The following is a 23,807-nucleotide window of genomic DNA, read 5'->3' as shown; positions in this document are numbered from 1 at the left end:
CTTTGTACTTCATCTGTATATTGGGAATACTAAGAGCACCTACCTCGCAGGGTTGTTTTAAGGACCAAATGAGATAATCTCTGTAAATCGCTTGGCAAACCCCAAAGTGCTAGGTAAATGTTAGTTAGCATGGTTATCATTCTCTAACTCAGGGGTGGGATATCTGCGGCCTCGAAGCCACATGTAGCCCTCTAGGTCCTCAAGTGCAGCCCTTTGACTGAACCCAATTGAAGTCTGGATTCAGTCAAAGGGGTTTGGATTCCGTCAAACCCCGCATGGATTCCATCAAACCCCGCATGGATTCCATCAAACCACATGTGGCCTCGAGGTCGCAGGTTACCCATCCCTGGTCTAACTCCATGTCTAGCTAGTGGTTGCTAACTTTGTAGCACACTGGCTCTCGGAGGGGCTTTACTGCCTCCTTGCCTCCCCCAAGCACCAAGTTTTCTCCAAGGAATCTAGAAACACTTCTTTCCAGCAGATATACTGCTAGTTATAGGACTTGAATCTCAGAACCTGAAACTGAGCAAAGGGAAATTATCTGAACAGAGCACAGATCTGGGGTTCTAGATTAGAGAAAAAGAGACAGAGACAATTCTACCCTAGTTTGGGAAGGCAAGGGTCATCACAGACTTTTGAGAAAGCCCCACCTGTTACATAAATCATAAAATGTTGGGGGGGAATATGCCCCATAAAAAATACAATGTTTGCATGTAATGCATACCCTCAAATCACACAATGATAGTGTGCACCCCCCCAAAACCTCAGATTATGCCCCTAAATTCAGCAGATCTACAAGACATTTGTTGTTGAGTTGTTTCAGTCGTGTTTGACTCTTCGTGACCCCATTTGGGGTTTCCTGTCAAAGATACTGGAGTAGTTTTCCATTTCCTTCTCTAACTCATTTTATAGACAAGGAAACTGAAGCAAGCAGGTTAAGTGACTTACCCAGGGTCACACAGCTAGTAAGTGTCTAAGGACAGATTTGAAATCAGGTCTTCCTGACTCTGAGTCTGGTGCTTTCTCTAGCCACCTAGCTGCCCCTTATACAAGGTATACCTTCATGTAATATAGCCCACCCTGAGAATTAGAAGAATTGAAGATGGCACAGATTCTTGCAATATTTCATACCACATACCACATTCTATTATTGCTAATACATCCTAAAACTACAGAGGGCATGTTTCCTAAAACAATAGTATGCAGATTCCAATAAAACACTTTTTCTTAAGCTCCTACTATGTGCTGGGCACTGAGGATACAAATTCACTTTGCTTTTCAAGTAGCGCTTTGAGGTTTGAAAAGCACTTTGCCTGTGTTTACTCATCATATCTTCAGGAGCGGAAATGTTATTATTCAGCCTGACCACAAATCTTTTGCTCAAGCCACTCCGCCTCCTCGCTGACAAAAATGAAACATTCTCTGCCTTCAGGAAGCGTGCCTTCTGTCAGGGAGCCATGCATACCTGTCCCCTCACCTCCTCCTCCTTTTTCCTCATCCACAAGCTTGGCATTGAAGGGGACGGACTACGGACTCCCAAAAGGGCATCACCATGAGAACTCTCAGTGCCCAGTTCCCTGCTCCGAGGTGGAGCTTGAGCAATACTAGCCATCAACACAAGAGGGCATAAGGGACCAAAAGACTTAGGAATCAGCAAAGACTGGAGATGGGACACGTAGAGTCAGTTGCTTGAGGTCAGAAGCCTCTTTCTCAACATGGGGAACAGGGTAAGCTGGAAGTTCCCCTGCAGGAAGGATCCCATCTCTCTCCCAGAGACACCTCAGACCTTGCTCACTCACCCCCTAGAGTCTGGCACCAGAAGTCCTGATTCCACCAGATAGACCTGCCCCTCCTCACAGGTCAAGTTCCAACAGGTGTGGGAACCCTAACTCCACCCCTTCCTTTCTCCGGACTTTACCAGCATTGACACAGGAACTATCCCCTTGCTCATGGTGCCCACAGAGCCCCGTTCTTCTACAGCTCCTGGGTAAGGCTGATCATTGGGCCATAGGCGAGTTTTCTGAGAAATGGAGCAGACCAGGGTTAATTCTCAGGCTGGTTGTCTGGAATCTGTGCAGTATCAGAAGCTACTTCTCCAGGATTCTGACTCTGAGGAAGAGGGAGAGGAGGAGGAGGATGAAATAGAATTCGGATCTGAGGAAGAGGAGGAGGATGAAACGAAGGCAGTGCTCTTTCCAGACTCAAGTCGCCAAAGGTCTCTACAAGCGTGAGTTGAGGGGAGCACAAGGCCCAGGGGCAGAGGTCAGTGAGTCCTACAGGGCATGTTGATCTTGCCCTGTACCTACCCGGTGTGCTAAGAGGTAAAAAGAAACCACGTAAGAATCACTGGGAGGGATGTCCCTGCAGAATCCTATTTTTGAAAAGATAAGTAGAAATGACATAATTCTGGGGATTGCCCCTCAGTTGGTCTCCTGAAACTCCCTTTGCTGTAAGCCTGGTCCTGTTCGACCTGCTGAGCTCTGAGCTTACAACTGGCAACCACCTGAATAATACTAATAAGGCATCTCTCTGCAACTTTTCAGTTTTCAAAGTACTTTCTTGACAATGACTCTGCTAGGTAAGCAGAGGGAAGATTATTGTTAATGCCCATTTTGCAGGTGAGGAAATTGAGGCAAAAGCCTAATGCTCCAGATTTTGTTCCAATGAGGTTTGATCCAAAGGTCTGAGATTCAAAGTGTATCAGCAACCCTGGACTGCCATCCTTAGGAGTCCAGTACTGGCCCCTGAGACAGTAAACCTGGTCACCCAGACCTCCTACTCTGAACTGGTATTCTTCTCCATCTAAGATCACCAGCTTAGTAAGATTCTCCCCCGTAGAGAACCTGTCTAACAAGCTTAGCTTCCTTAACAGGTTCTCTACCCACCCACTCTCTGTATCCACAGAAATCCTGCCCAAAGCAGGCAAAGACTTAAGGCATGGGCAGGGATACTGTCAGCCCTCCTGCTGCTTGGACTAAGCTTCTACTTAGCTGCCAGACATCTACGGCCCAGGGGGACCTCTGCCCAGGACCAGAAAATGGGAGCACCTAAGATCCAGAGCCTTGATCATCATACATCTGGACACCACCACAGTCCTGGCATATATCCTCATGGAGCAGTCATCAGTGAGTCAGGTCAGTAGAATGGGGAGTGGGGGAAGGAGCCAGAACAAGAGGGGAGATGGGAAGAGAAGTGGGGTCATAGGTGTGGGCAAGGATGAAGTACTCTCTGGTCGCCCAGTAACCCATCTTCCTTCCCTGTCACAGACACATGTTCCATCCTAGGGAGAGATCTGCTGCTAGATGGAGGGAATGTGGTGGATGCAGGTGTGGGAACAGCCCTGTGCCTGGCCTTGGTGCATCCCCATGAAACAGGACTGGGTTAGTATGACTCCCAAATCTCTCAGAATTGTCGTAGCACCCCAAATCCCCCTCCATCCTCCACATCTTCCAGACCAGAACAAGCCTCTAATTCTTCAGGATGATGTCAGTGTAACCCACCCCTATTCCCCAGAAGTATTTAGGCAAAAGTGGTCAAAAGGTTTTATACTGAGAAACTGTTTCAGGTAAGGAATATCTAGGTTTGAGAGGCAGCATAGAGCAGGGAAGAGAACACTGAACTTGAAGTCTGGAAGACCTGGGTCCAAATCACACTTCTGACGTTAAGGAACTGTGCAACCCTAAGCAAGTCACTTAACATTTCTGGGCCTCAGTATCCCCATATGTCAAATAGGAGGCTGGACTGGATAGCTTCTGCAGTCCCTTCTAGCTCTAGAGCCTATGAACCTGAAATTCCTCCTAACCCTGATTCTAGGACACAAACCCTCCACTTCCCGTAGACAAAGTGAGTGTTACCCCGCCTCTCCTAAATTAGGTCAGTCTGAGCCTCCAACTCTTCTGGTCCAAGTTAACTCAAACATCGCTCCTCCGTTTGCCCAAGATTACAGTCAAAGACTTGTCAGGACTTTAGGATCACCCCTGCCATTTTACAAATGAAAAAACCAAGACCGAAACAAGTGAAGTGATTTGTCCCTGCTCACAGAGTAGTGAGTAAGTAGCTCACAAGACCAGGCCTTCTGTCTAGGTCAGCGTGGACCCTTCCGTACCCCTGGACCAAGTCAGCATGACTCTCTGACCTGTCGAGATGAAGTCAGTTTGACACTCTGGTCATACCCTCCAGTCTCTGTTATTATGCTCTTTCTGAACCATCTCAGGTTGGCCCCCCAGTTAGGATGCGCTGGGTTAGTGTGACCCTCCTCCCTCAGGCCTTCAGGATTATGTCAATAAAATAAATGCATCCTCTTCCGCTAGGTGGGTATGACCTACCCCCAAGCCAGTTTCTGTCAGAGACCTGAAGTTTCCTACCCCATCTTTCCACCCCACACAGCCACAAACCTTCTCCCTTTCTTCCCAGGTGCTGCGTTCTGGGCCCTCTTCCATAATAGTTCATCCAATCAAACAGTGGCACTGACTCCAGCTCCAGCCCAGGCTCTGGCCCCTGGCCTGGGGATGCCAGGGGCTCTGCCTGCCCTCCACCTTCTGCATCGAAACCTAGGCCATCTGCCCTGGTCCCGGCTGTTGGCTGCTACCATTGCCCTGGCCCAAGATGGCTTCTCCATAGACAAAGCCCTGGCAGAGGCACTGGCAAAACGGGATGCAGCCGGCCAGGCCACAGGCCTCTGTCCACTACTGTGCTACCCCAATGGGACTGTGCTGGGCCAGGGTGCCCATGTAACCAACCGGGGCTTAGCTGCTGTACTCCAGAGGGCTGCCCAGGCCCCTGAGATGGATGATCAGTTTCTGAGTGCTCTGCTTCACCCTCTGGCAGAGGACTTGTTCCTAAAAGAGCCCTTGCAGGGCATGATGCCCACTCTGGAGCCAGCCCTGCAGATTGCATTGCCCCAAGGCCTGCTATTTACCACCCCAAGTCCCACAGCTGGTGAACTACTACTAAAGGTACTGAGAAATCCCCTTCAGGCAGGGGGGCTGACCTCTGACCCCTGCCCTGGGTTCCTGGCAGCTGCCCAGGATGCATATGCCAGGGTCATTCCTGCAGCCCCTGTAGGTAGCATCCTAGCAGCTATGGACAGGGAGGGCTCTGTGCTCCTCCTTGCCTCCTCCCTCAACAGCACCTTTGGATCTGGATGGCTATCGCCATCCACGGGTATCCTCCTGAGTGACTTTGGGGGAGGTTCCCAAATTGCCAGCTGGGCCTGCCCTGCCCTGCTGTGCTGTGGTCCTGAAGGTGACGTGCTAGCACTGGCAGCTTCTGGAGGGTCCTCTGCACCCCTGGCCATGGCTAAGACCCTGCTCAGCTACCTAGCTCTTCAGCAGCCCCTGCCTGATGCTATCACTCAGCCCCAGCTACAGATTCAGGTTGGGTCCAGTGGGGTCCCTCATAGCTGCAGGAAGACCCCTCCTAAACCAGGGGCTTCCAACCCTGAGGCCCTGCTTCTGGTGACCACCCATGCTGAACACGTCAGGGCCACAGGTGTCCCAGCCAGTTACTATCCTTCACGTGGGCATTAGCCTGGAGGTAGTGATGTCCTGCCTCACAGGTTCTTCTGTACCTCTAGATCTCAGAATGAGCTGTCATAATAACCCAATGGGAGTCATACTAACCTGACCCTGTTTCATGGGTTGGGAAAGCTATAACCCAGGAAGACCCATTCTGAGAGCTGGCCATAGATGGGTGGGGCCAGTGTAAAGCTCTGACCTCCAGAGAATTTTAGGGAACTGTTGCTTCTCCCTCATGTGAGGGTGGCTATGTTGAAATCCCTAGGGATGAACTTGGGAGATATTTATGGCATTGGATGATGTGTCTGGGGCCCCTTAAGGAACTGATGCCTGTAAGAAGTCACAAGGGACTGTTGATGTCCTATTATAGGAAGCCGCTAGCATGGCACAGCAGATAGAGCCTCAGCCTGGAATCAGGAAAACTTGAGTTCAAATCTAGCCTTCACCAAATGGGGATAACAGCGCCTACCTCAGAGGGTTGTTGTGAGGATTCAATGAGATGTTTGTAAAGTGCTTGGCACAGGGCTTGGCATGTAGTGAGTGCCATGCTTATTTTCTTCCCTTCCTGGCATAGACCATCAGGATGCAGGGGCCAGAGTTAAGTAAGAGACCTTGAGAAAGGTTGTGGACTTGGGCAGAAACAGGAAGAAACAGGAGGTGATTCTGCTTCTACTTTGCTCTGTGGCTTCAGCAAGTCACTTCCCATATCTGGGACTCAGTGCCCTCACCTGTCAAATAAGAGGTTTAAACTAGATGATGTATAATGTATCCTTCAGTTTTAATATTCTCAAATTCTAAGAAAAGTCTCTTTACTAGAGACAAAGGTCTTTGTTTGTCCTCTGTCCTCAAAGAGGACCATGACATCACAGAGGTGATGTCATGTCATGTAAGTGAATTGGAGTTAAGTGAGGGAGGACTGTGCAAAGTCACCAGCCTCACTTTCTCCTCCGGAGGAGAAGGAAAAGCATTGCTGAGTTCCATCTCTGATGTCTGCCATCTACTATATTGGTCTAAATACGGGTTGCACTTTGATGCCTCAAACTTGGCTTATAAAAATCCTTTGTTTGGTCTATGATCGATATTATTTTTTCACTGTATACTTATTTATATTTTTTCCTTTCAAAGAAATCTCATTGTGGGGGTTGGGAGGTGGGGATATGGCCTATATTTAGGGTTGCCTACATTTGGATCCTTCCAGTATCTTAATATACTTACACATCCTTAGAGACATTGATGTGAACCATCCATCTGGGGGTGGTCCATTAACTACCTACAACCCTCCTAATCAAATAGATATGACTGGAATTCTCACTCCTGTCCCTGTCTTGCTGGGGAGAAAGCCAAGAGAGAGTGGGAGTTGGTAATTCAAAACAAATGAAAAGGGAGTCTTTGGGGGAGATTTTCCAGATGGATTGGGGTGAGGAAAAGGAATTGGAGGTATGATTTCTAAGCTGGTCTAGTCAATCCTACCTGCAACTTGACCTTGGAGAAGAAATCCATGATCTCTGAACTCTTTCAGCATTTATTTCTAGACTTTGGTCCCTTTGGTTTGTTTTGGGGGTTTTCTTTTGTTTTTTGGTTAAAGTTCCCTTTGAAAATAATCCCAATGTCACTTCACTTGAAATAAAGCAGAAAAAAAAAGTCTATTGAAACCTGAAAAGAGGCATAGGGGTAACAGCTATCCTGACCTGGTGCCAAATAAGCCACTGGACCTGGGGTTGATTTAAAGTTAAAATAAAGTTTTCCCCATCCCCTGGATTCCAGCTTGCTTACACCTAAATTTCAGGACTTCACATTTTCCCTGTGCCCTGCTCAACTCAGAGAGAAGGAGCCTAGATAACGGCTCCCTGGTCCTGCCCTTACACTTAATCATCCATCATATAGTCACCTTAGCTTGTGTGTGCCAGTCACTCAGCCTCCCTAGGTCTCAGTTTCTTCATCTTTACAATGCAGGGGTTAAACCAAGCATCCTTTGAACTCTAGATCTACTATCATATGACCCTAAGAACCTAAGTGTGTTCAGGGAGTATGTGAATATGTATACATCTGAATATGTTTTTACACCTGTGGCTAGATCTATGCATGTTCTTACACCCTCTAAGTGTGCCTTCTAAGTCCACCCCCAATATTCACACAGACTATCTGTGCCCAACCTGTGGTAGAGCATTCCCAGCTCGTATTGGTCTGATCAGCCACGAGTGGACACACTGAAATTTCACTTTACAATGGTGATGTCATTTCAGTCCTCTTTGAAGACGGACAACAACCAACCAACCGAGTTTATACCTGTGTCTGAATATGTCTTCGAACATACAGTTGAGTATCTGGAAGGTGTCTAGATGTCTAGATCTAGGTTTTAGGTCTAGATGTGCCTGACGAGTACACATCAGTATATTCCAAAAAATTCCTTGAAGTAAAGGGGACTTTCTGAGAGGCATGCCAAGCTTCCATTCTGACACAAAAGGACATGGAAAAGTGATCAGACTTGGTCTGCTTGGCCACAGTGAGCCAAAGTAAGAGCAATGGATGAAAGTTTCATAAAGTCAGATTTGGACTTGAGAGAAATTATTATTTCTGTGTTATAATTAATAACCCATTACAATTGGGAATATCCAGAATTTTTTCCCTTCCTATTTCCTCATTCTCTACTAAGTCAAATCAGATTCTGAAGACTAGAGCTAATAATGAGATTGTATTTAACATTCTCCTCAATCTTGTTCAGACCTAGGCAGTTCGGGGAAACCTTAGATCTTATCAAAAGGTAAAGAGATTCTAGTCTAGGTGAATTTGAGATCATTGTGTTCTATTGAGAGAGCTTTGATGGAGGTAGATCCCTTTGCATAGATTGTCCAGGCTGGGTACAGTCCGGGTAGAGATAAGACATAGTCGAAGTCAGGCCCCCAGTCCCTCATTAGAACAGGTCCACCTCTTATTATAATATCCATTCTTTCATTAACTATTAACCACTCAGAGTTGATTGCCACCTGTCGGGAACACCCATTCTTCCAAGGGTGTGTAAGTGTCAAGAGGCCTGCAGGGGGGGCATTAGTTACACCGCAGACAGCCAAATGACCATCTTTTTATTAATTATTCGCTAGCCATGATTAATTATGTCTCTCAAACTTTTTAACCATCACAGTTTTGACAAACAATTTGTGCAATCCAGAAGTGTGAGGCTGGACTTGTCTGGCATGTTGTAGAGGGAATTCTTGGACAGGTTGGACCAGCTGGCTGCTGGGGTCCCTTGCAATTCTAGATTTGGTGACATTCATTAGGTCCTCTAGCTTCCTATCCAAACCAGGGATTGACACCTCAGCTTACTGTTTCCCTTGGCAACTATCCTACCTGTCAGTCAGGTGAGGCCTGAGGACACTGGGGAAGTTTCACCTTCTTGAAGATGATGCCCCCCTCTCAACCCAAAAAGGGGGTATGAGAAGTTCCTAGTAGAATCCAATGAAAACTAGATTTAGACTAAGGATAGACCAGAGAAATCCAAACCATAACTATCAGTATGAACTATATATCTAGCAGTTTGATATCCTCTCATTTGAAGCTCTACATCTATATCTCCCCCATTTTCATTTTATTGTGGTGATCCCTATTTTTTTTTTCTGACTAAAGACTTTTTTAGAAAGTCAGATGGGTTCTGAGGAGACAGTAGGGTTCAGTGGGAAGAATACTGGATATGAAGGCAGAAGGTCCAAATCTTGGCTCTGCCACTCATTCCCTGGGTGACCTTGGGCAAGTGACTTAACTAAGGCTTTAGATTCTTCATCTGTAACACAAGGTGACTTCCCATGATCCTAGAGGAAAGGGCTGAGTTTTAGAAACCAAGAGCCCCTTGATGGTAGCTCCCAGTAGTGGCAGTTGAGAACAAGGATAGGTGATGTTTTCCTGGATTATCCAAGAAAAGAATGATCTGGTAATTATGCCAAAGTTGAAGATCTCAAGGGTTGTGCCAGTGGGTGGATGTGCAATTCAGTCCCCTGGAAAGAATCCGCTCTTTTGTGATGTAGGGTCACTGCTGAGCAGAGAGTCTTCAAAAAAATAACACAGCCACAATTTAATGCCCTCCTGAGTCAACTCTTTGGACCCCACTTGGAATTTTGTCTCTGGAAAAATATGGGGGGGTCTTGGGGAAGCCCAGACATTCTTCTTGATGTTACCTTCCAGATGAGGGGCATCTCCAGACACCTCTGACTGCGCTATTAGGGATGTAGCATCAAGGGATTTATCATAACCCTCCTTAAACCTGTTCAGGTTTTCAACATTGACCATTATGTGTGGTCCTTGCTGTTTATATTGGACCTTTGATTTCATTGGTGAAGGGAAATCTCAGTGAGGAAATTCCCTCTACTACTGTAGATGGGCACTTATTCTAACAACTAATAGACTTAGAAAATGGCCAGGGGCCACTGAGAGATTAAGTGACTTGCCCAAAGTCACCCAGCCATCATGTGACAGAAGCATGTCTCTAACTCAACATGTCTTCCTGACCCAGGGACAAGTTATCTATCCATCCACCATACCCTGCTGCATCAGCTTATTTGTCCTAAACCTGCCTGTCTCTCAAATCCTAAAGAGGTATTCTCCCTCATTCTAAGACCTGGAGTTGGAGTTACAAGTTCCATGTCTCTCCACCTCCCCACCCTCTGGAATTTTCTAAATTTTTTCTAACTAAGAGCACCCACCCATCCCTATTCCACCATTTCTGTGCCCATTCATCAGTTCCCACCAGTTTCATTATGCCTATCTGAGATCTAGTGTCCAGAAGTACACATGGTTAGTGGTTTATCAAGAGTGTAATGGGGGTGAGGAGGAGCTTCATTTGTTTTGCTTCCTAATGTGATGCCTGGCATTCAAGGTGGCCTTTTTAACCACAGAAATATTCAACAAGACCAGGAAAGCAAAGAAGGTTCCACCTGACCTCTGACCCTTTGCCCACATTCTATTTTCTGACCCCCAACCTCTGCCTCTCCAAAAAATTATGACTAAGGGAAGAGCTGGCACACATTTCATTGGAAAGACACCACAGTCCACTCCAGGGAAGTCACCCCAGTTCTAGCCCACTCCACCTTGTCTCCCTCCACCCCATCCACATTTTATATCCACTCAAAGACAAAGGGTGAGACATTGTGCAACTGGGTCAGGAATCCTGCAGGAAGCAATAGATGGCCACAGTTTTTGGAAAAGTCAATATTTCTGGGGTCTATGGGTTCCACATCCACAGGCAGGAATGGGGGCTCCCAACATGAGTTCTATGCCTCAAGGACAAACTCCATGATCCAAAGGAGAGCTCTGTGCCCCCAAAGCCATGTGTCCACAAAGAAGGCTCTGTGTCCTCAGGTTGATGAGTTCCATATTCTCAGAGAAGGCTCCAGGATCCCAAAAACAGGTTGTGTGTTCCAGGGTGAACTCAATGTCCCCAGGGAAGATTTTATGCTCTGGGACAGGTGTCAGCTGGCACAAATACTGTTGATAGAAGTGCCCCCTGGGCCCACCAAGCCAAGCTCCTCCTGCTCATTGATGCAGAGCTGATAGCCACATCCCCGGGGCCTGGATAGGGGTGGCACTTTGCCATCAGATTTGGCTCTTGGGGGTAGCAGGAAGCCCACGCTACCTGCAATGAGCATATGCCAGATGCTATGAATGTAGAAGTAATTGTCCCGAGTCTCCACAAAGGCATAGAGAAGAACTGCGCTACCAGCAATGAGGCTTCCTGGACACAGGTAAAACAGCCAGCGACGCCACGTGGGTGGGTAACAGTGTCTGCGGCGGACACTGCGCACCGTCTGAGGAAAGAGAGTCTGGCGTCAGCAATCACAAGAGCAAGAAGTGGGAGAGGGTGGGGAGGTACTAGGGCACCAGAGGGGAGTGGCAATGAATGACTATAGCTAAGGAGAGCCTTAGCAAGGGCAGAGATCAAGGGTCCAAAGCAGCTAGGGAAAATGGAAAACCCATCCAGTATCTCTGCCAAGAAAACCCCAAATGGGGTCATAAAGAGTTGGACATGACAAGAAAAATTATATTGAAATATAGTCATCAAAAAAATTGCCAATGGACTCTTGAGGCAAAATGCCTTCCATATCCAGAGAAATAACTGTGGAACTGGATCACAGAATGAAGCAGACCATTTTATCTTGTGTTATTTTTTGTTTTGTTTTGTTTTCATAGTTTCTCCCATTCATTTTAATTCTTCTATGCAATATTACTAAGGTGAAAATGTATTTAGTGAGAGTGTATGTGTAGAACCTATATATGACTGCATGCTATCTCTGGGAGGGAGGGGGGAAAGTGGGGGAAGGAGGGGAAAAAATCTAAGATATATGGAAGTGATTGCAGAAAACTGAAAACAAATAAATTAATTTTTTTTAAAAAGAATACCAGAGGGAAGTCCTGATCCCAAGAGGGTAACTTTTGGAAGAGAAATTTGTCTCCTGTTGAATTCTCATTTGTGGAGACAGCAAAAAGTTATCCAAGAAAAATAGCTGTGGGCACCTGGCTAGAGGAGCCACCTATCTTTGTGCTGTTTCATCACTTGGGGTGGCAGTGGTGGAACTCTACCTTCCCAAAAGATAGGAAAGAACTCAATCTGAGTCCCAAGACCAGAAAAGTTGAGCTAGACAAATGAGGTCCAGTGGAAACATATGTTGAAAGGGGCAGATTGGTCTACATCTCACAAGGGACTGTTTTGACCTCATGTGTGAAAAAGGAAAACTTTTGTGAAAGATGCCCCAAGTTTGGACCTGCCTCTAGAGTAGCCTACTGCTGGAAGTCAGTTGAAATCATCTTAATAGGACACAAACTACAGACAATTCTAAAGCAATCAACAGAAGCATAGTCTGCAACTCCACTCTTTCCTGGGGACCTTCATGTGAAAGAGAAAGAGCTGAATCACAGGCTTGCTTTAAGGGAATGTGGAGCGTTAGGGAAAACATGATAACCTTGGAGAACAAGCAATGAGGGATATAAAATGGGATGAGCTGAGAAATGCAGAGATCCAAAGAGAATGTGAGAAATTGCTATATGAGACCCAGAGGAGACATGAACGAGAAGTCAAATACTCAAGAGATGCCCCCCTAAAAAGTAATCACCAAAGACTTTCCCACTCATGCAACTGAAAGAAGTCCACACTCTTTCCTTCTTTCCTCTCTCCTTCTGACAAGGCAGTAGTGAACTAAGATATCCTGGAGGATGAGTCCCTTCACCAAACCTGTTGGCCTGGGCACCTATCTCTGATGTAAAGACCATAAGACTTTAAGCTAAGTTAGAGTTTCCTTATGTGTGAAATATCACATAGAGTGGTTGGGAAAAACCAATAACAGAGATGTAGGGTGTTGTTATTATGACTCTTAATATTAATTATGGTTAAATTAAGGAAGATCCATTGGAGCTTCAATCACATTAGGATAAAAGTGATTTTATGGGGAAAGTTGGAGAGTTGGAGTTAAGATGCAATGATTGATTAGTTAGGTATAAGCCAGAAGCCCAGGATTCAGTACAGAAGCCAAGGAAGTAGCAGTGATCAGTGAGGGAAACAAGAGTGAACCAAGCATCTGAGGACCAGTCAGATGGGACGGGAAAGAGAAAATAGATCTTTTAGGTCAAAACAAGCAGGGTTCCATCAGTCTGATTCATTCAAGATAATGGATGCAGCAAGCAGAAATCATTTGATGTGCCCTGCTTAAATACTTGACCTAATAATAATATTTATAACTCAGGTTTATCTAACGCTTCAATGTTTACAAAGTACATTCCTCTGGGAGAAGAGGGAGAGAAGACAGATTTCTGCTAATTGAAAAAAATAAAATTTAATTTAAAACAAAACCAAAAATAGTGTGTTCTTCTCATAGCCCTATGAGATAGGCTTCATTTTCCATGGAGCTTGTAAATAGAATATAGTTTTCCTTTCTATCATCTCTGTTGGCATCATCTATTGTGACTTCTTTATCCAAAATCACAGTGACAATTTCTGCTCTGGGGGATACAGATAAAACAAAATAAGTTTTATTCTAGCCTCTCACTCTTTATGTGTCCCCATGTTTTAAGTGTGTTTCCTGTAGGTAACATATTATTGTCTATGTTTTCTAATCTATTCTGCAACTCTCTTACTTTTTATCAGTGAATACAATCCACTTATGTTCAAGATTTTAGTTAGGTTTGGCTTTCCTTACACCATATTTCAGTACTTTCTTAGATGTATAATTTCTTCCATCAACAGGGTTGTCAAGTTTTGTCAGTTCTATAACAAATATTATATATAGTTATATTTATATATTTATATTATATTATTTTTATTTTCTCTAGGATAATAATAAGAGCTCTCCATAATCTGGCCTCAACTTATCTTTCCATAGTTATTTCATTTTATTCCACTTCACATACTCCACATTCCAGCCAAACCAAAAGTCAAATAGCTGTTCCACAAACTTGACCTTCCATTTCCCAACTCTATGACTTTGCATAAGCTGGGTTTTTTTGCCTAGAATTCAATTTTTCCTCCTCTCCCCAGCATCCTTCAAAACTTTCCTCAGGTACCACTTCCTCCATGAAGCTTTCCCTGATTCTCCTCCATCTAGCTCTTGGTTCTCACTCTTTTCTCAAATTCTCTTGTATTTACTTATATGAGTGCACGTTTGGTTACATTTTCTACTCTATTCTGCAACTCTTCATTTTTGTCAGTTGAATACAATCCTCTTATGTTCAAAGCTATAATTCTTTAGTTTTTCCATATACTAAATTTCATCACTTTCATGGATCAATAATTCATGATTTCTCACACAGAAGAATACAAGCTCCATAATGGTGGAACTGTTTTGTTTTTATATTTATATACAAAAACAGGACAGTGCCTTAAAATAGTGAGTGTTAAATAAAGGTTTGTTTAATTAAATTATTATTTCCATCTTGCAGCTGTGAAAAATGAGGCTCTGAAAGTTTAAGTGATTTGACCATGGTCAAAGTCACAGTGAGGGTTTGAACCCAGATCTCTCCAGACTCCAATTTCAGTATTCTTTTTACAATCTCAGCTGCAGAAGCAATTCACCCTCACGCTTCTTTTTCTCTCTACCTGGTTGTGTTTGGCTCTAGACCAGCAGGTGTGCCCATGAACCAACTGCTGCCAATTAGAAAGACAAGCCCTACAGGTGCAGTGTAGGACAAGTCTTACATAAAAGTGGAAGGAAAGAAAAGTAATTGTTTCCTATTAGCCCAGGAGAAAGCAACAAAAACAATGTCAAAGTGTGAATCCAGTCTGGGTCCATATACGCAGCAGCCAGCTAAACAATAACCACCATCTTGTATTAGCTTGAGAAAGGATAGTCTCAAGCCAAGCCAAGCAAAATTTGCACCAAGAATCCCAACCAGAACATGACCATGTTGTTGCTTGTTTAGCTGATCAGTCATATGTGACTCTTTGTGATCTGGCAAACCATAGCTTGTCAATACTGCCAGTGGGGTTTTCTTGGTAGTTTGCTATTTCCTTCTCCAGTAGATTAAAGCAAACAGAGGTTAAGTGATTTGCCCAGGGTCACACAGCTAGTGAGTGTCTGAGGCTAGATTTGAACTCATGTTTTCCTGACTCCATGTGCAGCCCTCGATTCATTGAGCTACTTAGCTGCCTCAGAAAATTATGACCAAGGAGCTTGCAAAACTCCTTCCTTGCCAGGAATATCTGGGGACCCTGACTGGTGAGCCAGAAAAAAGGTACCAGTTTACTTTTAGTGCCTTTAGCTAAAGTAGTGAACATACAACCTTGCTGAAGACAGGGAGGGAAAAGCATCTAGCAGACTAGTAAGGTAATACCCAACTAGCAGGTAGCCAGGTGGCACAGTGGATAGGATGCTAGACTTGGAGTCAGAAATAGTTGGATCTGCATCCTACCTTGAACGTTTACTATCTATGTGACTCTGGGCAGGTCACTTGATCTCTCTCAGCCTCGGTTTTGTTATCTATAAAATGAGGTGTTGGGTTCACTGACCACTAAGGTCTCTTCCAGCTGTTAATCTATGATCCTATGAAAACAATGTGTGCTCAAGTGCCCAGAGAAAAAGAAGCCTCTATAAATTGTGGTGTAGGTAAAATAGCTTGTTTATGGCATGGAGGTGACTGAATTCTGAAGGGCTACAGTGGCAGAGAACACACAGGAGGAAGAGGAAGGGAGGAAGAAGGGAGAGATCCTACCAAACTGTTCAGGCTTGAGTGAAGGTCCAGTAGTGGTCCATATTTTGTCATCAGAGTATCAGCCCAGCTGAACTGGAAGAAACTCAGCACTGGAAGGATGGCTATCAAATGATGACTTTGGGGATAGGGGGACAGCACATAATCTCATGAAACAGTTTGTTAAGGAAAAGAAGTGTTTTGATATTTATCAAAGGAGGTTATACTCATACATTGAAATCATGGATCCTTCAAGTGTAAGAATAGAAATGTCTATTCATAGATATAAAGAATGGAGGTTTATAAAATTGCTTGTTAATTAAAAATTAAGAAAGGAGGAAGAGGAAAAAGAACAGGAAAAAGGAAAAGAAGATGAAGGAGAGGAAGGAGAAAAGGATGAGGGAAGGAAAGAGCAAAAGGAAAAAGAAGAGGAGGAAGAAAAGGAGCAGGAGGAAGAGAAGGAGAGGAGAAGAAGAAGAAGAAGAAGAAGAAGAAGAAGAAGAAGAAGAAGAAGAAGGGAAGTGAAAAGGTGTCTTGGATCTATGTGATACAAGAGGCTCTGAATTCCATCCCCAATATCCTTATAAAAGTCAAGCATTGGGACCTGGTTCACCCTGTGCCCTACTAGGACTGCTACCACTAGAATATTCTAGAAGTCACCAAAAATAAGAGAAGCAGACAAGCTCACTTGCAGAACAAAAGGAGAGTTAGAGTTTAGCCTCCTCAAAGGCAGGATTTCCCAGTCCTGGTGAGAAACCTCAAGAGAACCAGTTCCTGCCAGACAGAATCCAGCTCCAGAGATTAAGAGACTGAGCAAAACAAGAACAGGATGGAAGCCAGGGAAGAATCAGACAAAGGCAAATGGTCTTTGTGATCCATTCAAGAGCCAGGATCATTTACCTGAAAACACTGAACTGTGACTTCATCGCATCTTCTGTAATTACCATCAATACAAATGCTGAGAAAACTTCAGAGGACTCTGTGAGAAGCAATAAGGAAAGGGGAGACCAGATCTGGGAACTTTCCTTGGGTTGAGAAAGACTCATTACAAGCCAAAATGATTCCGCGCTGACAACCAAGAAAGCAAGAATATCGAGTTGTCCCTGATCCTGAAATGAGTGGCTCAGAGCCACAATAATGGGTCTGTGGAGCTGCAGAGCCCAAGGATACACAGGCAATAGGATTTTGGAACCTGGTGTGTTGACACGGACACAAACCCAAGATATGGACAGAGGCTGAGGGCATGAATGCAGATATGGAGAAGATGTTAGGAAAGGGCATAAATAAGGATATGGGATGGAAACATGAAGATGGAGATGAGGAGGGACAAGGATTCATGGAATGAAGACAAGAATGTGGGTTTAGGGTAGAAATACAGGTGTAGGGTGAGGACATAGGCATAAGATCCCACATAAAAAAATATTCAAAAAAAGAATAAAAACTATAACCCCCCATCTGTGGTAATACTACATCACCTAAAAGGTGAAGAATTATTATAGAAGGGTCCCCTTATCCAGGAGCCACTCTGACCATCCTCCCCTCACTCATGGCATAAACATTCTCTCCCCACTCCCACCCCTACCTTCCCTTACTCATGATGTGGCTGACCCTCACCAGGCCAGGATCATTCTTCCCTTATGGCCTTCTTACCCATGCTGTAGCCAGAATCCCAAGGGCAAAGAGACTGGGTCCAAGAAGATTCCAGAGGCCATGCCGATCAAGCTGCAGAGCCATAGAGAGTAGCATGGCCCCAAGCAGGTAGAGAACCTGAAAGGAAGAAGGGATGAAAGTAGGGTCAGAGTCAGAAAGCCAGGAGACCTGGGAGAAAGGGACACTGGAAGCAGGATTGGATGGGGGATGAGGATGGGGTCTGAGGGTGGAAGCTGAAAACCCCAGGAGCAGAGGGGTAACTGGAGATAGGAATAGGGACCAAGAAAGGAAGAAAGTACTGAGGTCAGGGCCAGAGTTTTGGGGTGGAGAGAGAGAGATAGGAGACTGAAGAAAGAAGTAACCGATATATTTAAGGAACAATATAGAGATAATGATGATAATAGCTAGGGTTTATATGGTGCTTTAACATCTCATTTTATTCTCACAACACCCCTGAGAAATAGGCAGTGCTATTATAAACCCCATTTAACAAAGGGGAAAACTGAGGCAAACAGAGGTTAATTGACCTGTCCAGAGTCACACAACTAGTAAGTGTCTGAGGCTGGCTTTGCACTCAAGTCTTCTGAACTCCAGGTCTACTGCTCTATCCACCACACCACCTAACTACTTAGCTGAGGGTGGCACCTTTAAGAGGAGAGGAAGAGGAGAAATAAAGCAAAGCACTGAAAGGTAAGTGAGAGACATGATTATTTTTTTCTCACATTAATAGCCAATTATTCAAATTGGTGAGACCCCAGCTTTTCTTCCTCTTGTTCTGTTTCCTTGTCCCATCTCTAGTGGACAGGGCAGATGGAAGATAGGATTAACCTTCTCCTCCCTGTGAGTGTTGCTACTAGCTCAGGTTTGGGTGGGGTATACAGATTCTTTGTCTAGATTGACCAAAGCTTGGAGTAGTCTGAGTACAGGGATAGTCTCTGTCTGTGGGTGACAGGATGTCACTCTCAGCCCCTCATTGGAGTGAACTCACTTCTCTTTGTAAAGCCTACCTCTCATTAATTATTAACCAATCACAGTTAATTTCCACCTTCAGGAATACTACTTTTTCAAAGTGCATATAAGCTGTGAGCCAGCCTGCCATGATTGTCTTTAGGCTAAGAGAGAGGTGACCAAATGGCCGTCCTTTTATTAAAATTTAAGGCATTATTTTTTCTATTAATTTATTTGTTTTCAGTTTTCTACAATCACTTCCGTAAATCTTAGTTTTTCTCCCCCTCCACTCCTTACATCCTACCTTCCCCACCCCTCCCCAAGACAGCATGCAATCTTATATGGGTTCTACACATACCTTCTTACTAAATACATTTCACCTTAGTCATGTTGCATGGTAGAATTAAAATGAATAGGAGAAATCATGAGAAAAAACAAAACAAAACAAAACACAAGAGAAAATAATTCATTCTGCTATCCAGCTCCATAGTTATTTCTCTGGATGTGGAAGGAATTTTGCCTTGAGTCCACTGGGAATTTTTTAGGTCCTTATATTGTTGTGAAGGGCTAAGTCTACCAGAAAAATTCCTCACACACTGTGATTGTTACTGTGTACAAAGTTCTCCTGGTTCTGCTCCTTTCACTCAGCATCAGTTCATATAGGTCCTTCCAGGTCTCTCTGAAGTCTTCCTGTTCATCATTTCTTATTGCACAATAGTATTCATTACATTCATATACCACAACTTGTTTAGCCTTTCGCCAATTGATGGGCATCCCCTCAGTTTCCAGTTCTTGGCCACCACAAAGAGAGTTACTGTAAATATTTTTATACATGTGGGACCATTTCCCATTTTTATGATTTCTTTAGCATACAGTCTTAGAAGTGATATTGCTGGGTCAAAGGGCATGCACATTTTATAGCGCTTTGGGCATAGTTCCAAATTGCTCTCCATAATGGTTGGATCAGCTCACAGTTCCACCAACAATGAATTAGAGTTCCAACTCTCCCACATCTTCTCCAACGTTTATTATCTTCCTGTTTGGTCATGTTAGCCAATGTGATAGGTGTGATGTGGTACCTCAGAGTTGTTTTGATTTGCATCTCTCTAATCAATAGTGATTTAGAGCATTTTTTTAATATGACTATAGATACCTTTAATTTCTTCCCCTGAAAACTGCCTGTTCATATCCTTTGACCATTTATCAGTTGGAGAATGAGTTGTATTCTTGTACATTTGACTCAGTTCTCTATATATTTTAGAAATGAGGCTTTTTTCACAAACACAAATTGCAAAAATTCCTTCCCAGTTTTCTGCTTCCCTCCTAATCTTGGTTGCAGTGAGTTTGTTTGTGCAAAACCTTTTCTATTTAATGTAATCAAAATTATCCATTTTGCATTGTATAACGTTCTCTCTCATTTGGTGAAAAATTTCTCCATTCTCCATAAATCTGACAAATACACAATTCCTGGCTCCCCTAATTTGTTTATAGTATCAATCTTTATACCTAGATCATATACCCATTTGGACTTTATTCTTGTGTATGGTGTCAAGCATTGGTCTATACCCAGTTTCCACCCACTGTTATCCAGTTTTCCCAGCAGTTTTTGTCAGACAGTGAGTTCTTATCCCAGAAGATGGGGTCCTTGGGTTTATCAAACAGTAGATTACTATATTCATTGACTACTGTATCTTGACTACCTAACCTATTCCCTCTATTTCCCAGCCAGTCCCAAGTGGTTTTGATGATTGCTGCTTTATAATACAATTTGAGATCTGGTAGGGCTAAGCAACCTTCCCTAGCATTTCTTTTTATTAATTCCCTTGATATTCTGGACCATTTGTTCTTCCAGATGAATTCTGATATTATTTTTTCTAGCTCTAGAAAATAATTATCTGGTAGTTTGGTATGGCATTGAATAAGTAAATTCATTTAGGTAGAATTGTCATTTTATTATATTAGCTTGGCCTACCCACGAGTAACTAATGTTTTTCCACTTACTTAGATCTGACTTTATTTGTGCAAAAAGTGTTTTGTAATTGTTTTCATATATCCCCTGGGTTTGTTTTGGCAAGTAGACTCCCAGATATTTTATAGTGTCTACCCAGCTTTAAATGGGATTTCTCTTTCTATCTCTTGCTGTTGAGCTTTGTTAGTAATATATAGAAATGCAGATGACTTATGAGGGTTTATTTGTAACCTGCAACTTTGTCAAAGTTGTTTATTATTTCAAGTCGTTTTTAACTTGATTCTCTGCAATTCTCTAAGTATATCATCATATCATCTGCAAAAAGTGATAACTTAGTTTCTTCTTTGCCTATTCTAATTCCTTCATTTTCTTTTTCTTCTCTTATTGCTAAAGCTAACATTTCTAGGACGATATTGAATAACAGTGATGATAATGGACATCCTTGTTTCACCTGATCTTATTGGAAATGCATCTAGCTTATCTCCATTACATATAATGCTTGCTGACCATTTTAGGTAGATACTGCTTATTATTTTATGGAAGGCTCCATTTACTCCTATGCTCTCCAATGTGTTCAATAGGAATGGGTGTCATATTTTGTCAAAAGTTTTTTCTGCATCTATTAAGATAATCATATGGTTTCTGTTAGTTTTGTTGTTGATATGATCAATAATGCTGAGAGTTTTCCTAATATTGAACCAGCTCTGCATTTCTGGTATAAATCCTACCTGATCATAATGTATTATTCTCATGATAAGTTGCTGTATTCTTTTTGCTAATATCGTTTTTAAAATTTTTGCATCTATATTCATTAGAGAAATTGGTCTATAATTTTCTTTCTCTGTTTTGACTCTTCCTGGTTTAGGTATCAGAACCATATTTGTATCATAAAAAGAATTTGGTAGGACTCCACCAATTTTCCCAAATAGTAGTATTAGAATTAATTGTTCTTTAAACATTTGATAGAATTCACTTGTAAATCCATCTGACCCTGGGGTTTTTTCCTAGGGAGTTCATTAATGGCTTATTCAATTTCTTTTTCTGAGATGGGGTTATTTAAATATTCAACTTTCTCCTCTGTGAGTCTGGCAATTTATTTTTTTTAATATTCATCCATCTCACTTAGATTGTCAAATTTATGGGCATACAACAGTTGGGCAAAGTAATTTTTAATTTTGTTTTAATTTCCTCCTTGTTGGAAGCAAGTTCACCTTTTTCATTTTTAATATTGGTTATTTGGTTTTCATTCTTTTCTTTAATAAAATTGGCCAAAGGTTTATAAATTTTATTGGTTTTTTTTCATAAAACCAGTCCTTAGTTTTATTTATTAGTTCAATAGTTTTCTTAATTTCAATTTTATTAATCTCTCCTTTGGTTTTGGTATTTCTAGCCTGGTATTTACTTGGGGATTTTCAATTTGTTCTTTTTCTAGCTTTTTCAGCTGCATGCCCATTTCATTGATATCCTCTTTATTTTATTCATATAGGGGTTAATTTATGGCACTATTAACAAAATGACTATCCAGAAATTATGTCTCTCAAACTTTTTAAATGCCACACAAGGAAAGATGTATGGACAGTTGACTTAGCCCATGAGTAAAGTGGGCTGTCTCTCAAATATATTCAACAATAAACACTATCTGTAAAAAGTCAGAGCCCTGAGTGACTTCTCACTACAAAAAGCTACCGGCTGTATAGATCCTGTGCCCTCAGAGTCTTCACTCTGCCTCAGCCTCTTCATTTGTCTAGTCTTTGGGCTTGAGAACATAACTCTTCAGGGAACAGGTTCAAATTCTGTGAGTTTTCTCACACTATAGTGACCTGGTCATCAGTATAATGTCTGCATTCTGGGCATCCTCACTCAGAAATCATCCATTTATAGATGATAAATAGATTTCAAAGGAAGCAACTAGGTGGCACAGTGGATAGAGTACCGGCCCTGGAGTTAGGAGGACCTGAGTTCAAATCTGCCCTCAGACACTTAATAGCTGTGTGACCCTGAGCAAGTCACTTAACCACCCCCCCAATTGCCTCCAAAAAAATAGTAATATATAGATTTCAGGGATAAATTGATATTAGTCCTGTCCTTGGGATTCATTCCCTTCTCCCTGGAATTAGTGTTAGACTTACCTGCTTGACCACAGGCTGCAGACGAGCCATAGCAATGACTGTGACCCACACGGACATGAGGGAGCCCAGGAAGTCACAGAACTGCAGAACATCATAGTCCATGATGCAGAAAACCACGATGCCTGGCTGGTCACATGCATGGTAGAACTGGGGGCAGAGGTCAGAAGTCACTGACAGGATCAAACTTTGGACTTAGTCCCTATATCAATCATGTCAAATTGAAATAGAATTGCCACGGGGGGGGGGGGGGGGGGGGGGGGGGGGGGGGGGGGGGCAGGAGGAGTGTCACTAAATAGTCCAATGAAGATCCCTGTGGATAACCCTCATAATAACATTATCTAAGCTTAGTAGTATTTTTACTTATTTCATTAAATACTTTGTTAAATATTTCTCAATTACATTTAATTTGGTTTGAGCTACACTCATTAATGTTACAAGAAGCATGTGTCAATGCATTTGACACCTCCATGCTAGATCACAGGCATGATAGGCCTGGGGTAAAGGTCACAGGTATGCTACCCCATTTATCAGTTTCTTTCCTCCAATGTGACCAGTAGTGAATACGGTAGAGCAGATGTCATTTGTCCAAGGCAGAGTACACTGAGAAACTAACCTCATTTCTGGACATTATATGTCTCAATGAAGCTAAAGATTGCATTAGCTCCCTTACCTTCTGCCTCAGACTATTCACTTGTATTGGCCTTACAACTAATAATATCACTGCCAGCTCACCCCCTTTCCCATCTTTTTCAAATGGACCACTATCTAGTCATGCTTCCTCCCTTCTAATGTTTGGGAAGATTGATTTTGAAATCCAAATGAAAGACTTTACATTTATCCTTTTTAAATATGAATAGATTTATCCCAGTGTTCCAGTCTGTCTAGATCTTTTTGAATCCTGTCATCCAGTGCTTCAACTATCCTTCCTTGTTTTGCATCATCTGAAGATTCGATAAGGAGAATATCTACTATATGTCCTCATCCAAGTCATTGATTTAAATAATAAGAATAATGTTAAACAAAATTGGGCCAAGAAAAAATACCTTAACAACTCCACTGAAGACCTCCTTCCCAGCTGACATGGAACCATTAATGACTACAATTATCCTTTCCATATGGGGGCAGAGGGTTAGGGCCACAGTGCTCCCACAATCTAATAAATCTGCATAAAATTTTTGTCCCTCCTTTCATAACAGAAAAGAATTCTGAATTTTTTTTTGTTCTTTTATGGGATGTTTACAGTACTTTTTTGTCAAATTTGAATTGATATTGTACACTGCTATACATACATACATACATATATATATATATATATATGTATTGTGCATTTCTGAGTTTCTGAACATTTTCGATGTTGCCTGCTGGCCTTTGCATGTCATCTGAAGCTTCTGCAAAACTCCCCAAAATTTACCATTTAATTTCTTATGCTAACCCATG

General features: G+C 42.9%; 2 protein-coding genes across 5 annotated transcripts in view; one reads left to right on the top strand and one right to left on the bottom strand.

Annotated features, from left to right (window-relative positions):
* The first annotated feature begins 1,729 nt into the window (after positions 1 to 1,729).
* GGT6 (gamma-glutamyltransferase 6) lies at positions 1,730 to 6,588 on the top strand. 2 transcript variants are annotated; one of them, XM_072607196.1, is made up of 4 exons: positions 1,730 to 2,215; positions 2,905 to 3,134; positions 3,267 to 3,380; positions 4,414 to 6,588. In XM_072607196.1, the coding sequence occupies exons 1-4, from the start codon at positions 2,028 to 2,030 to the stop codon at positions 5,526 to 5,528; spliced, it is 1,647 nt and encodes a 548-aa protein (XP_072463297.1). In that variant the 5' UTR covers positions 1,730 to 2,027; the 3' UTR covers positions 5,529 to 6,588. The 2 variants fall into 2 exon arrangements, with proteins under 2 accessions (XP_072463297.1, XP_072463290.1); XM_072607189.1 differs by having other exon boundaries at positions 1,732 to 2,227.
* A 2,560-nt stretch (positions 6,589 to 9,148) lies between these two features.
* TMEM8B (transmembrane protein 8B) overlaps positions 9,149 to 23,807 on the bottom strand; it is a 79,352-nt gene continuing 64,693 nt past the window's right edge. The window contains exons 11-13 of one of the 3 annotated variants that reach the window (XM_072607164.1): positions 22,371 to 22,517; positions 17,325 to 17,441; positions 9,149 to 11,308 (exon numbers count right to left, since the gene is read on the bottom strand). In XM_072607164.1, the coding sequence (XP_072463265.1) occupies positions 10,973 to 11,308; positions 17,325 to 17,441; positions 22,371 to 22,517 (600 nt within the window). In that variant the 3' untranslated portion in view covers positions 9,149 to 10,972. Of the gene's footprint in view, positions 11,309 to 16,555; positions 16,654 to 17,324; positions 17,442 to 22,370; positions 22,518 to 23,807 lie in introns of those variants that run through there. The other 2 variants (XM_072607179.1, XM_072607169.1) reach the window with 2 other exon arrangements.

The sequence above is a fragment of the Notamacropus eugenii genome, chromosome 1, assembly GCF_028372415.1.
Source record: "Notamacropus eugenii isolate mMacEug1 chromosome 1, mMacEug1.pri_v2, whole genome shotgun sequence".
Lineage (NCBI taxonomy): Eukaryota > Metazoa > Chordata > Mammalia > Diprotodontia > Macropodidae > Notamacropus > Notamacropus eugenii.
Note: the sequence above shows the minus strand (reverse complement) of the source record. Positions and strands in the feature narration are given on the sequence as shown.